At 39.3% G+C, this 13,191-nt stretch overlaps 2 protein-coding genes across 2 annotated transcripts; both read right to left on the bottom strand.

The window, feature by feature from the left end:
• Positions 1 to 2,817: 2,817 nt before the first annotated feature.
• Positions 2,818 to 4,380, bottom strand: LOC102820306 (hemoglobin subunit gamma-like). Its single transcript, XM_006870225.1, has 3 exons — positions 4,286 to 4,380; positions 3,941 to 4,163; positions 2,818 to 2,946 (listed from the first exon to the last, which is right to left on the bottom strand). The coding sequence occupies exons 1-3, from the start codon at positions 4,375 to 4,377 to the stop codon at positions 2,818 to 2,820; spliced, it is 444 nt and encodes a 147-aa protein (XP_006870287.1). The 5' UTR covers positions 4,378 to 4,380.
• A 6,224-nt stretch (positions 4,381 to 10,604) lies between these two features.
• On the bottom strand, positions 10,605 to 12,610 carry LOC102819925 (hemoglobin subunit epsilon-1-like). The gene is made up of 3 exons (XM_006870224.1): positions 12,519 to 12,610; positions 12,177 to 12,399; positions 10,605 to 10,733 (listed from the first exon to the last, which is right to left on the bottom strand). Exons 1-3 carry the CDS (start codon positions 12,608 to 12,610, stop codon positions 10,605 to 10,607), a joined length of 444 nt encoding a protein of 147 aa, XP_006870286.1.
• Positions 12,611 to 13,191: the final 581 nt, after the last annotated feature.

The following is a 13,191-nucleotide window of genomic DNA, read 5'->3' as shown; positions in this document are numbered from 1 at the left end:
TTTTCCAAGTGTAATACATCAGTTGACAACTTCAGTATTTTCTCATTTTCTCAGTTTATCATGATGTTGCTTATTGGTCTAGTTGTGATATATTATATATAATATATACTAACATTGAGGCATAATCCATGCCGATCTTCTTCAGTAAGTTCTTCAAGTCTCTTCACTTTAAGCATATAAGGTTTGTGTTATCTGCATATTATAGATTGTTACTGAATCTTTCTCCAATCCTGATGCCACATTCTTCATCATATAGTCCAGCTTCTTGGATTTTTTGCTCAGTATGCAGTTTGGATAAATATGATGAAAGGATACAACACTGATGCACTCTGGGAAAGAGTTGGAGGAAGCACTATTTGTAGAGATAAGTCCATGCCTTTATATCTGGATATTGAAGATGAGAAAGATGGTGGTGATGTTTGTGTGCTCTGGCTCATAGCAATCGTGTACAGAGTTCCTGAGACTGTGACTTTATAGAAGCAGAAAACTTCGTCTTTGTCCCATGGAGGAGATGGTGAATTTGAATTGTTGACCTTGAGGCTAGTAGCCCAATACATAACCCACTACTCCACCAGGGCTCCTTGAAGGTGGAAGTTTTTGTTGTTGTTAGGTGCCATCGAGTCGTCACTGACTCATAGCAACCATATATACAACAGAACAAAACACTTCCTTTTCTGGGCCAACCTCACAATTGTAGCCATGCTTGAGCCTATTGATGCTGCCACATTGCCAATCCATCCTGGTGGAGGGCTTCCTCTTTTTCTCTGACACTCCACCTTACCAAAAATGATATCTTTCTCCAGTGACTGGTCCCTCCTGACAATATGTCTGAAGTATGAGACACGAAATTTGGCCAGCCTGGCCTCCAAGGAGCACTCTGGCTGCACTTCTTCCAACACAGATCTGTTGGTTCTTTTGGCAGCCCAGGGCACTTTCAATGTTCCCCTCTAACACCATAACTCAAAAGCATCAATTCTTAAGTACGGGTGAGTAATTTGTTCCACATGCATGGAAAACAGGTGAATTGCAAACCTGAAACTAGCATAGTCTCTTATTCATTCAGTACCTACATCTCCCTGACTTCCTGTAGATGATATTACACTTGTTAACTCCAATTCGTCTGACCTTCTGAACTCTTCTGTATAGTTTCTTTCCCACTTAATTAAAACATCATAGTGCTGAACTGTTTATTAAACATGATTTGCTGGTGCTGGCTTCTGGCTTAATGCATTTCCCCCATATTTGTCCCCTCTCACCTTAGAGCTTACCGTGGTTTATCTTCTGTGAAATGTTGTAGCTAATTTACAAAGGAGATAGCATATGGTCAGTTTTAACTTTCTTATGCAAGGCTCACCACTTAACCATAAATTTCTTCAGGAAAGCTCATGATCAATTCTTAATATTTAGCCTTTAAAAGGGTTGGAGTCCTACTGAGTAGTATCCAATCTGTCTAGGTGGGGCTGATGAAAGGAAATGCGGATTGGTCTCTTGTGATACAATAGTGAATAATTGTTATCAGGACTGATTATGAGGGTTGAAAATGTAAAGGCAAATGTTTTGTAGTGAGGAAGGGAGTGATTAACTTTGCAGTCTAGGAGCAGAGGTCCCTGGGACCGTCAAGGGAGAAGAGCAGAAAGCGGGACCTTACCCAGAGAAGCAGTGATGCCTGAGATGGAGGCAGAGACGATGACGGGGAGAGATGGAGCAGTTGGGTACTTTAGACACAGAGACAGAGAAGGGCTGTGTGCTGATGACCGGGGGTGGGGGGGGGAAGGGTGTGTGTGCAAGCTTGTAGTGTATACCCTTTAGTTGGTTGATGATACATGGATACATGGAGGGGATTGTAACCATGGCAATGAAATGATATACGATAGGATGAATGTAAAACTAATGTTCTCCCATGTAAATTATAACATAACTTACAATAAAACATTAAAAAAAAAAAAAAAAAAAAAAGGTTGGAGGTCTGGTGCGGCACTGTGGGCTAATGACTGTAAAGTAGTTTGAACTGAAAATCGGTGGTTCAAGCTCATCAGCTGCTCCTTGGAAACCCTATACAGGGTGGCCATGGGTCAGAATCGACTCAATGGCATTTAACAAAAACAACACCTCACTCTGATGTCCAATCTCTCCCATTCCAATCTTGTCTCAAGAGGACTGTGAAAAGCCAGGTACTCTTATAATATAAATTTCACTTAATTAAATTCAATTACAGTCCCTGCCTGGGCCTTGACCTCTTAAATATGGATTAAGTTTTCACAAATAAACCTCATCCTTGCTACTCTGTCTTCATCTTACCTCTGTTACTTTCTCTGAAGATTCTTTACACCCCTCAACATTTTCTATTTCTGAGGAGCCCTTGTCCCACAGACCTCTTCCTTTCCCACCCAAACTCTCCCAGAGCTTTTGTTTTCCCTTGTAAAATCCAGTGTATATCCCTTTATTGGAGTCCTGGTGTGGCGCTGTGGGTAAATGCACTGAACTGCAAAGTCAATTTGAACCACGAGGGCGGTGGTTCAAGCTCACAAGCAGCACCTCAGAAACCCTATATAGGGCCACTATTGGTCAGAACTGACTCAATGACACTTAACAACAACATTCCTTTATTGTCCTGTTCTTTTTTTTTTTTTTTTTTCTTGTTAAGATTCCTAATCTTTTGCAACAATTGTATAGGAAATATGCACATAACATCTCTGGAAACTCATTTATTACATGAAAAAGAAATAACAGAAGTCCATTAATTCTTATTTCTGGAAGAACACTTTTATTCAGTGTTTTATCATGTGAAGAATAAGGTTTCTCCCAGTTCTGAGGAGTTCAGTGATACTTGGAAGCCAGGGCATTGGCCATACCAGTCATCAACTTCTGCCAGGCAGCCTGCATTTGGGGTGTGAATTCTTTGCCAAAGTGGTTTGACAAAACAATCATTAGCACATTTCCCAGTAGCTGTGAAGATGGAAAAAGACAACAGACATGTTTATATGGATTCTTATAGTTAGCAGAGAACTCTAGTCTATCTTCAAAATATCTGACCACCCAATTACTGATCAGACCCAAGTCTATGTCACCTTCTAGTATAAGTCTATGATTTTGCCCAGATATTAAACATTACTAATTTGATTCTCTTTTCTGTGTTGCCCCTATTCTTATTTCACATTTTGAACTTCTTACCAGCACTACCTACAAACAGTTGTTTTTTTGTTGTTTTGTTTTAGAAAGAAAGAAAGAAAACTTCACAACTTTCTATTCCATACCCTTCTTGGCCACATATTCCAGTTATTTCCCTCTGTCAGAAACATTCATTCCTACTCTTAGAGTTTTAGGAAATAAGTTTGAAAGGCATCATTAGCAGATTTTATATAAATGTCTAGCTAATAAATGAATGTGGTGTGCTGTGGAGTTGGTTCTGACTCATAGAGACCCTGCTGATAGTTTTGAACTGATGACCTTGAGGTTAGCAGTCTGACTTGTAACCACTATGCTACTAGAGCTCCTTAATGTAAGACTAGTCTTAATAATATATGAATGACTACCCAGATTTCTATGTTATATTTAACCAATATATGCCTGCATGTATCTTTCCCTGGGACATTCTTTTTCTAACTTCAATATATGGGGGATGAGAAGTGATAGATGGAGAAGGAAAAAAGGCAAAGTTTTTGTTACCGCAGGGTTCAAATTACCAAAAGACATTTTCCTCATCTCCCTACAAGTCTCCTCTAATGGTTAACAATCCTTAGACAAGCCACTCTAGACTCCTAGAAACACTGGCTTTTATGCCATACCACTTAGTTTGAATTTAGCCATCTTTGGGGTTGCTTTATTACCAACCCAAGATCTACAAATGTCTCATAGCTCATAGATGGACTTAACCTGTGCTCAGATCAGTGCTCACCTGTCTATATCTATACAAGGGAGCATGAACACCTCCTATACTCACCCGGAAGTTCTCAGGATCTACGTGCAGCTTGTCACAGTGCAGTTCACTCAGTTCGGCAAAGGTGCCCTTGAGGTTGTCCAGGTTCTTAACAGCATCTCCTAAAGAGTTCAGCACCTTCTTGCCATGGGCCTTGACCTTGGGATTGCCCATGATGGCAGAGGCAGAAGATAGGTTGCCAAAGCTGTCAAAGAACCTCTGGGTCCAAGGATAGACAACCAGGAGCCTATAGGATAAAGTCACAGCAGGTGGGAAATCAGAGTTTGTCACAAAACTTGTCAACTGGCCTGCATTCCTGCCAGGCTCAGCTTCCTTTATTCCGCCCCTTCTCCACTGCCCACAACCTACCTTCCTAGTGCCTCGCCTCCAGCCTGTTCCACATCCATCTTGCCCCACAGGCTTGTGATAACAGCCTTCTCTTCAGCAGTAAAATTCACCATGGTGTCTGGTCTTGGAGTTTGTGGTGACCACAGATGTGTCTGAAAGTTCTACTTACTGCTGTTCGAACATGTGGCCTTTTATTCTTTATCCTTGACCACTGGCTGTTTGTTCCTCCTATTGCTATAAGGCTATTGGTTAAGCCTGGACTGTCCTCCACAAGGGTGGGGTTTAGTCATGGAAGGGTGAAGATGGACATTTGCATCTGTGATAGTGACGGGGGTGGAGGGACCATAGGAGGACTCTGGTGCTCATGATTTTTTACTTTCCTGATTCTAGATCAATTACTCAAATTGGTTTCTCATTATTCTCTCCTTTATCTACTCTCCTTCTCTCCCCTCATACAAAACACTAGGACTTCCTTGCTAACTTTTTTTACATTCTTGTTATTAACCCCAGAGATATTTATAGATTAAAGTTAAAGCATGACAATGAATATGGGAAGTTAAGGGTCTTTGAGGTTCTTATAGGCACAGCCACAGGAATTCTGATTGGATTAAGTATAAGTCTCATTCAGATAGGTGAAGTCCAAGGGGAAAGTGTTGTGATGATCATAGGGAGAGTTGCTTTGTGATTCAGACTGAATCTATGTTTTCTTCAGCTCATAATAGTCACTTCTTCCCAGGAAGTATCAGTTTGAGTGCAGGAATCTAATAGTGTTAGTAATGTAATTTAGACTTGAACCCTTACATTAGTATCTGTGTACCTGAATCTGTGTGAAACAAAGACAGGCTGCTCCTCTGAGCAAAAGTCTTCACCTCCATGTCATTTGAATATGTGCCTGTACTAGATTATGTGTATTTCCTACTATGTAAATGTACGTGCTGGATGGATGCCCTAGGCTTTGGCATTGTGAAACTCTGTTTTTCTTGATGGAGACTGAAGTAAAAGATTTCTTGACAGGTACTGTAGATTTAAATGAGTTCTATGCAGTGTATGCTGAGTCCACTTGTAAACCAATCTTAGTCTAAGACTTAATGTGAGTTAGTGCCTCCTTTGTTTCTACCGCATGCTTGTTAAACTAAGTCTAAAGAGGCAGGGGCGCTATTAATGGAAAAATAGTCTACGTATTGCCAGAGCTGGAACATCAGTATATAGTAGACACCTTTTTCTCTAATCCAGTGTAATTTTTACAGGTCATATTTCTAATGTGTCAGAGAGAATTAACAGATGGGATTTTTGTTGTTGTTGTTGTCATTTTTATTTTTCTCTGAAAGTTTCAAGTAATCTCAGACTTGTTATAATGTGATGCCTCAAATTTGGGAAATATATCTTGGCTATTTGCCTCTCAGACTAGATATGATGATCATATGCAGATATAGATTTAAAAAGCTATCTGTGGTATCTCCGTCTTCATATTAATTGTGTACCCTAGCCTATCAGTTTGTCAAAAATGATGTTATTGACAGCATTCTTTCAGTGTTTATGAACTCATGTGAAGCCTATCGTTATTTGTTGATGAGGATGACTAAAAGGTCTGAAGAAAATTGTCAAGATTTCAATAGTTATTTTCCTGTTACAACCATGATCATCTGTAGACTTCCAACCTAAGGTTTAGTGGCAGAGGCTTTTATTGTACCTTTAAAACTAGTGATTTTACAATGGGTTTAGATAGGTCTTTGACCATATCTGATAATCCTTGTGGATTCAGTGAGTGGAGACTAGCCTAGGAAAGTAACTCAGAGGCTAGGGTCCAAGCTTCTGAAGGCTTTAGCAAATTGCTGTTGCTGTTGTTAAGTGCTGCCCAGTAGGTTCTGACTCACAGCAACCCAGCATAGGGTTTCTGAAACTGTAAATCTTTGTGGAAGTAGAAAGCCTCCATCTTTCACAGTGGCTGATGGGGTAAACTACAAAACTTGTAGTTCACAGCCCGGTGCTGCTCCTACAGAACTCCCTTAACCAATCAATGACTCTTAATTGCTCCTTCTCAGATTGCGAGACTTTTAAGATCCTTCTTGTGTGTGAATGGTCTTTCTGTCTTTTGAGAAATGCTCGCAGTGATCCAGTAACATGTGTAACTACTGCTTTTCTCTAATGTTTTGAGATAATCATTTCCAAAAGCTTGTTGAGAGTTCTTTGTCCATAGGTGTTCCAGCCTCCATTTTTCCCATGTAACTGTGCCTGACATTGCATTAATCGTCATCTACAAACATTATTTTTCCTCAAAAGCTATATAATGTATTTTCAAATATTTATTAATAAAGTTTTTGTTATGAAGAAAATTAATATCTGGACATGATGAGAATGATCTCTTAGAGCACGTGTTATTTTAACCGGAACAAAAAGATACTTGCCATGGGAAGGTATTGAGAAATACATTTTCTAGAAGTTTGAGTAGAAAATATAAAGCTCTAAAGCAGGAAAAATAGCAAATCCTCAGGATAATAGTTCAGTAATAAGCCTATGAAGTTGATATGTAATATATGATGTGTAATAGTAAATGTAAGTATGTAATAGTAATAGTAAATGTAAGGGAAATATTGCAGCAGAAGCATGGTTTTATAACTTAGAATCTGTCTTCAGTGGTGGGGAAGTGAAAGACATTACAGAATTTAATTCTGGTAATGACATAATTTCTCATTCTTTTGTAGTCTTTAATGATTAATATCCTAAGATTATCCTGTACATGACAATACTATTTAATTGAGTGACTTCTATTGTCTACTGATAAGAATTAGTTATTCATTTATTAATATATTAAATATATTGAGTGGTCCAATTCTTTTGTGTGTGTGTGTGTATAAATATTAAATAAGAATTTGTTGTCAGTAACTAAGTACTTAGACTAGAAATAGCAAGATCTAGAGCCAGATCTCTAGGAATAAAGACTATAGCTTCTGCTCACTACTCCATTATTACCACTCTTGAGCCAGATTAATAGCTGAAAAACAAGAAAAGGAAAAGAGATTGACTAATTTAAAATGTTACATCAAAGTCATTTGTTGGAGACTAGATAAAAACTTTTCATGTTACGAGAGGCCTTTATGTAGTGAACTTTATCAAAGACTTAGGGGAGTGTGGTGGCTTCATACGATAAGCACTGGACTGTGAACCACAAAGTCTGTGGTTTGATGCCATCAGCTACTCCACAAGAGAAAGATGAAACTTTCTGTTCCTGAAGATTTAAAGCCTCAGGAACTCTATACAGGGTCACTGTGAGTCCAAACTAACTCCACATCACTTAATAAACAATGAAATATTTATAAAGGCCAATGCTATTAATATTCAGTAACTATAATGCCCACTAGACTCAGTCCTATTGTGGGTCACCTATCTATACTGATTTTAAAACATCTAGTTTTAAAGGCTCTGAACCCTATATAAAAAATAACATATCTTTTTAAAATAAGACACATAATTGGAAGTAATCCACAAGCCAAATTCTGATCAATGCATAGAGCAATGAAATCCCTAACAGTTAAGTCTGCCAAGATCTGACATTCCAAGTTGGAAAATGTGAAGGTATCTAGCCCTGGAAAAGAGGTTAATTTTGATCCTGAAGACCCAAACACCCTCTGTACCCCAAAGTGATTCAGTCAATGCCATTGACACAAAGGAGATTGCTAGGATTCCCATGGCCTCCTCTTAGTATTTTCACCCAGGCCAGGGACTTTCATTCATCTAACAGCCTATTTTTCAGATTTCCATAACCAATCAAATCTCATGTCCTTCTCCCTCTACCTTGCTCATCCTTCACTTTTTCAGGCTTTATTACTCTTCTCTATTCTAGGCCATCATGTTTGTTTCCCTAGAATATTATCTCATGTTTACTCTCACAACTTCAAATCTATTTTGTGTGAATAAGCAGATTACTTGTGAGAAAAATCCTTTTCCTTGAGTCACTTAACATTTTTAAAATATCAGTTGATTACTATTGCCAATAGCATAGTAATGGCTTCATGTTCATACTCAATATCCTGCATTGTCTGCACTTTCCTGATACTCTTTCCTAATTTTCACTCACCCTCTACTTTGAGCCCTGATGGTACAGTGATTTTACATTTCATTGATAAACAAGAGGTGAGCAGTTTGAATCCATTCAACCACTCCCCAGAAGAAAAACATGCTGGTCTGCTATATTTAAAATAGTCCAACCTAGAAAACCCACTTGAGGAGTTTTCTTCTATGACATGTGGTTGCTATGAATTGGAATTTATTGGCTAATACTTAACACCAAATTACTTCTAGAGAACAGACATCCTGCCAATTATCTAGAGCAATATAGTAGATTACTCCATAAGGCTTTTTTTTTTTTTTTTTGGTAAATATGCCCTTAATTTTGTTGAAGAATTTCCCTTCTATTCCTTTTTTTAAAAAAAATTAAGGTTTTTATTGTGGATTGAGTGAAAGTTTTCAGGGCACATCATCGGTTTCACATTCAAACATTCATATATCTTGTTTCATTACATTGATTATAATCGCCTCCACATACCATCAGTTAACAGAGTTTCTCTCTATCCTCTTTAGCTTTTTTTGGGGGAAAACTGTGCCTTTTTGGAATTTACAGTCTCGGCTTTTAGGGAAAGTTTTTACATTTATCTGTGGGTATCCAGGGCTCATGTATGGAATTACTAACCAGCATAACTGAATAATCAGATGAGGGACATTTTGCTATGTCTGCTAGGTGGCTAAAGTCTGATCCTCAGAGACTACCATAAGGCTCTTTTACTGAAAGCCCTTGTAACTCCCACCAAACAGCTTTTCCTTGGTAAGTGTGGATAAGTTAAAGTTAGAGAAGATGCTGATAGGATGATATGATTCAGTTGTGATTGCTAGCAAAGTAAGTTGTGATTAAAAAACTTGGAATTCTAACAAAGGTGTAAAATGGACCATCTCAGAAACAGAAGCGAGGATCTCATTACATTCAAAGAGCCAGAAGTGGAACATGTCCTTTGGACCCAGATATACCTGTGCATTGAACCTCCTTGATTCAGAGACAAAAAGCTGTGATACCAGAAGAGTGGCAGAGGAGTAGCAGCAGCAGAACCAAGAACCAGAACACAAGATAGAACAGTGGGCTTCCAGCCCATAGATCAAGTAAAGTTGAATGACTTTGGGCAGGAGACTTGCTTGCAGTGTGAGATATCTCCAGGAACTTTATTGTGCAGTGGAGGGTGGAAAGGCTGTTTGATGACCCGTGGTGTTAGAACTGAGTGCCTTCAGACTGAGGCTTGAGGTGGAGTGTTGTGACTTGAGGTTATTTATCAGCAGCCTGAAAGAGCTTTGTTAATAATGTGGATATAGGAGACATTGCTCTGACAGGAACAACTGTGCCCTGAGAATTTCTGACCCTGAATTGTAACCTGTTAACTTCTTTAATAAATCCCAGAACTATCAGTATGATGTCTGAGTTCTTTGTGGCCACTGTAATGATTTATAGAACCTAGCTGAGCAGAGAGGCAAGTGGAAGAATGGTTGGTAACATTACTACTTTGCACCAAACCTTAACTTTCTGGTTTCAGACTTTGTCTTTATTAGTATCTTATGACCTACGTCCCCACCAACATGTTCAGCTCTGACTTCATTTTAGTGCATGTTAGATTCTATAATAGGATAATGAATAATAATGCAATTAACTTTTGGCTCCCCAGTGAAAGAGTGGCATCTTTCAGGAAAGAGATTGCAATGGTTGGTCAAAGGGCCCTTTCATGAAGAGCTACCAGTCATCTCCAAATTCTATCTGTTATTTCCATGTCAACCTACTTAAGAATGTACACTAATGCAACTAAAATAGTAGTCCTAGCCTAGAAGTTGGATTCTACAAAGTTTTTGTTTAAAACAGAGTTATCGAATGCACCCTGAATCTGTTTTTTTTAATTTTCCTTTCCAGAGGCACTACTTACTACCTTGTTTCTTCCCCTCTTTGGAGTAAGTTCTTGCCAAAATTCACCACAGGTCCTTGCCCACTTTTTAAAATCCTTTTTACTATCCCCAAAGAATCTCTTAAACTTCTTGATATACTTTCTGACCCTTCAAAAGCCTCCCATAACTTCAAAATTCCTTTGATGAGTCCCCATCCCTATGTGTACCCCACCCCTCAGCAAAGAAACCCTTCCTCCTTTAACCCAAGAGTAAAACATGGAGAAAATAAAGTATCAAATCTTGACTGATTACTGAATAGAATGCGTTTTATTAAACAGAAACTGTAGGTTCAAGACCGAGGACTAGTCCCCTTGTGAAGAACAAGGATGTTGTATACGCAGCAACACTTGCTCACTGAAAAGCTGACTCAGTGGTACTTGTGAGACAGAGCATTGGCAACACCAGCCACCAGTTTCTGCCAAGCAGCCTGCACATCAGGGGTGAATTCCTTGCCAAAATGAGTAGCCAGAATAATCACCAGCACGTTGCCCAGGAGCTGTCAGATTAAAAAATAAATAAATAAATAAATAAATAAGACAGAGTTGAGTTGAAAAAAATTTTCTAAAAATAATTATCATGAAAGAGTATCGAATATCCTCACTCCTTTCCCCCTCCCTATATCAAACTGTTCCAATAAAATCAGAGGAAATGATATCTGGGTTCAATTATTTTTGGTGTTGTACTGCTGTTGTTGTTGTTGTTAAGTGCCGTCGAGTCGGTTCCGACCCATAGCGACCCTGTACAGGGTTTCCGAGGGTGTAAATCTTTACGGGAGTAGAAAGCCTCATCTTTCTCCAGCGGAGCAGCTGGTAGTTTCGAACCGCTGACATTAAGGTTTGCAGCCCGAATCGTAACCACTACGTTAAGGTGCTGTCAAATCAACTCTGACTCCTAGGGACCTACGTACAACAGAACGAAACACTACTCAGTCTTGTACCAGCCTCACAACTGTTGTTAAGCTTGAGCTCATTACTGCTGCCACTGTGCCAATCCATCTTGTTGGGAATCTTCCTCTTTGTCGATGGCACTCCTTTTTACCTAGCGTGATGTCCTTCTCCTTTTATATTCTCTTTATTCAACATTATGCCTACACATGGAGTCCTGGTGTGATACTGAAGGATCAGCAACTAATCTGCTAACCACAAGTTTGGCGGTTTAAGCCCACCATCTTGGAAGCACAGGGTCAGAATTTATTAACTGGCACATAACAACAACAACATGCCTATATCCCTACATTTTCTCCCCATTGTACTATTTCGTTTGCCTCCCTTAATCATTTACAAATTGTAGCACTCTTACAATCATAGGATTTTATAGAATTTCCACTTAATGTAGAAGCAAGCTTCTACTTGAGATCCTAGAGTGGTGCTGTGGGGTCATGCACTGGACTGCAAGGTTGGTTTAAACTGTAAGGTCAGCAATTCAAATTCACCAGCTGTTCCTCAAAAACCCTATTTAGCGCCACTGTGAGTCAGAAATGTCTCAAAGGCAGTTAAGAACATCAATAAGTGTCTTCTTGGATATAGTACTGACAACAAATTTAACATATTTTCAACATTTGTTGTATTTTTTTTTTTTTGGAAAAATTTGTTTTTATGTTCTTCCCAATAATCTTTTGCTATACTTCCTTCCACAGTATCCACACAAACTAAGACTTTTATCATTCCTTTTTTGATGTATTTCAATCTGCCAAAGACAAGCTGTATTTCTCCTTTCTGCTATTCTCCAGTATTCATTAAGAATGAACATATCCCATTCTGTCAAAAGTTTCTAAAATTTGTTAGCAAACTCAGACTGTTAATAACTCTTACTGACTATACTTCTGAATCCAATAGCCAACCTATATCTATGATTTCAGAGATCTTTATTGGTCTTTACATTCAAAGACATGGCTTCTAAAGTAAAAAGCATAAATGAGCACATAGACATCTGGCCTTACCCGGAAGTTCTCAGGATCCACATGCAACTTGTCACAGTGCAGCTCACTCAGCTTAGCGAAAGCAGTCTTGAGGTTGTCTATGTTCTTAACAGCATCTCCAAAGGAGGTCAGGACTTTCTTGCCATGAGCCTTGACCTTGGGGTTGCCCATGATGGCAGAGGCAGAGGACAGGTTGCCAAAGGAGTCAAAAAACCTCTGGGTCCAGGGATAGACAACCAGGAGCCTAGAAATGGGACCATAGAAGATAGAAATTAAAGTTTCAGAAATCTTAAAGAGATTTCTGGTCAACTTGTCAGGCTTGTATTGACACTTCTTTCCCTTTCATGGAAACCCAAAACGTACCTTCCCAAGGCTTCTCCTCCAGCTTCTTCCACATTCACCTTGCCCCACAGACTTGTGATGGCAGTCTTCTCCTCAGCTGTAAAATGCACCATGGTTTGGCTTTGGGAGTTTACTGGTGATCACAAATGTGCCAGAAACAGGTCTGTGCTGCTGCTGGTAGGTGAGCCCTTTTATTCTTCACTGTGGACCTTTTGGCCCCCTGCCCCTCCTGATACCTTAAGGCCATTGGTCAAGGCTTAGCTGTGTCTCTTAGGGGTGGAGCCAGGTCAGGAGAGGGTCAGCTATGAAGAGTGACCACTCACTTTGCGATAGTACACCTTCACTCCGGAGACACCCTTTCTTTGTTTGCTCCTCCCCCATCCTCAACAGAAAGTGTTGCCTATTCTCCTTTTTAATTCTCTCCACTCTTCTTGCCATCTTCCAGCATGATGCGTTCTCCTATTCCCCTTTTCCAGGAAAGACACACAGAGAGGAGCTAAGACCAAGATAGGAAAAGAATTCTGTTTAAAGCAAGATATAAAAAAATAGTGGCAAGGTCATGAAAAAATTAAAGCTGATGACAGAATCTCAGCCAACTCTAGTTCTCTTGAGGAATGGGATGCAGTCAAGTCCTTTGGATCTTAGTCTTCCCCAAAACACAAGATCCATATACAATTACATTTGGAAATGAAAC

This window comes from Chrysochloris asiatica, unplaced genomic scaffold (genome assembly GCF_000296735.1).
Source record: "Chrysochloris asiatica unplaced genomic scaffold, ChrAsi1.0 scaffold00140, whole genome shotgun sequence".
Lineage (NCBI taxonomy): Eukaryota > Metazoa > Chordata > Mammalia > Afrosoricida > Chrysochloridae > Chrysochloris > Chrysochloris asiatica.
Note: the sequence above shows the minus strand (reverse complement) of the source record. Positions and strands in the feature narration are given on the sequence as shown.

Coding starts and splice junctions, on each gene's coding strand:
- LOC102820306 (XM_006870225.1), bottom strand. CDS start 4,377: ATGGTGAATTTTACTGCTGAAGAGAAGGCTGTTATCACAAGCCTGTGG. Junction 4,164..4,285: donor GGAGGCGAGGCACTAGGAAG/GTAGGTTGTGGG, acceptor TTTATCCTATAG/GCTCCTGGTTGTCTATCCTT. Junction 2,947..3,940: donor TAGATCCTGAGAACTTCCGG/GTGAGTATAGGA, acceptor CCATCTTCACAG/CTACTGGGAAATGTGCTAAT.
- LOC102819925 (XM_006870224.1), bottom strand. CDS start 12,610: ATGGTGCATTTTACAGCTGAGGAGAAGACTGCCATCACAAGTCTGTGG. Junction 12,400..12,518: donor GGAGGAGAAGCCTTGGGAAG/GTACGTTTTGGG, acceptor TCCCATTTCTAG/GCTCCTGGTTGTCTATCCCT. Junction 10,734..12,176: donor TGGATCCTGAGAACTTCCGG/GTAAGGCCAGAT, acceptor TTAATCTGACAG/CTCCTGGGCAACGTGCTGGT.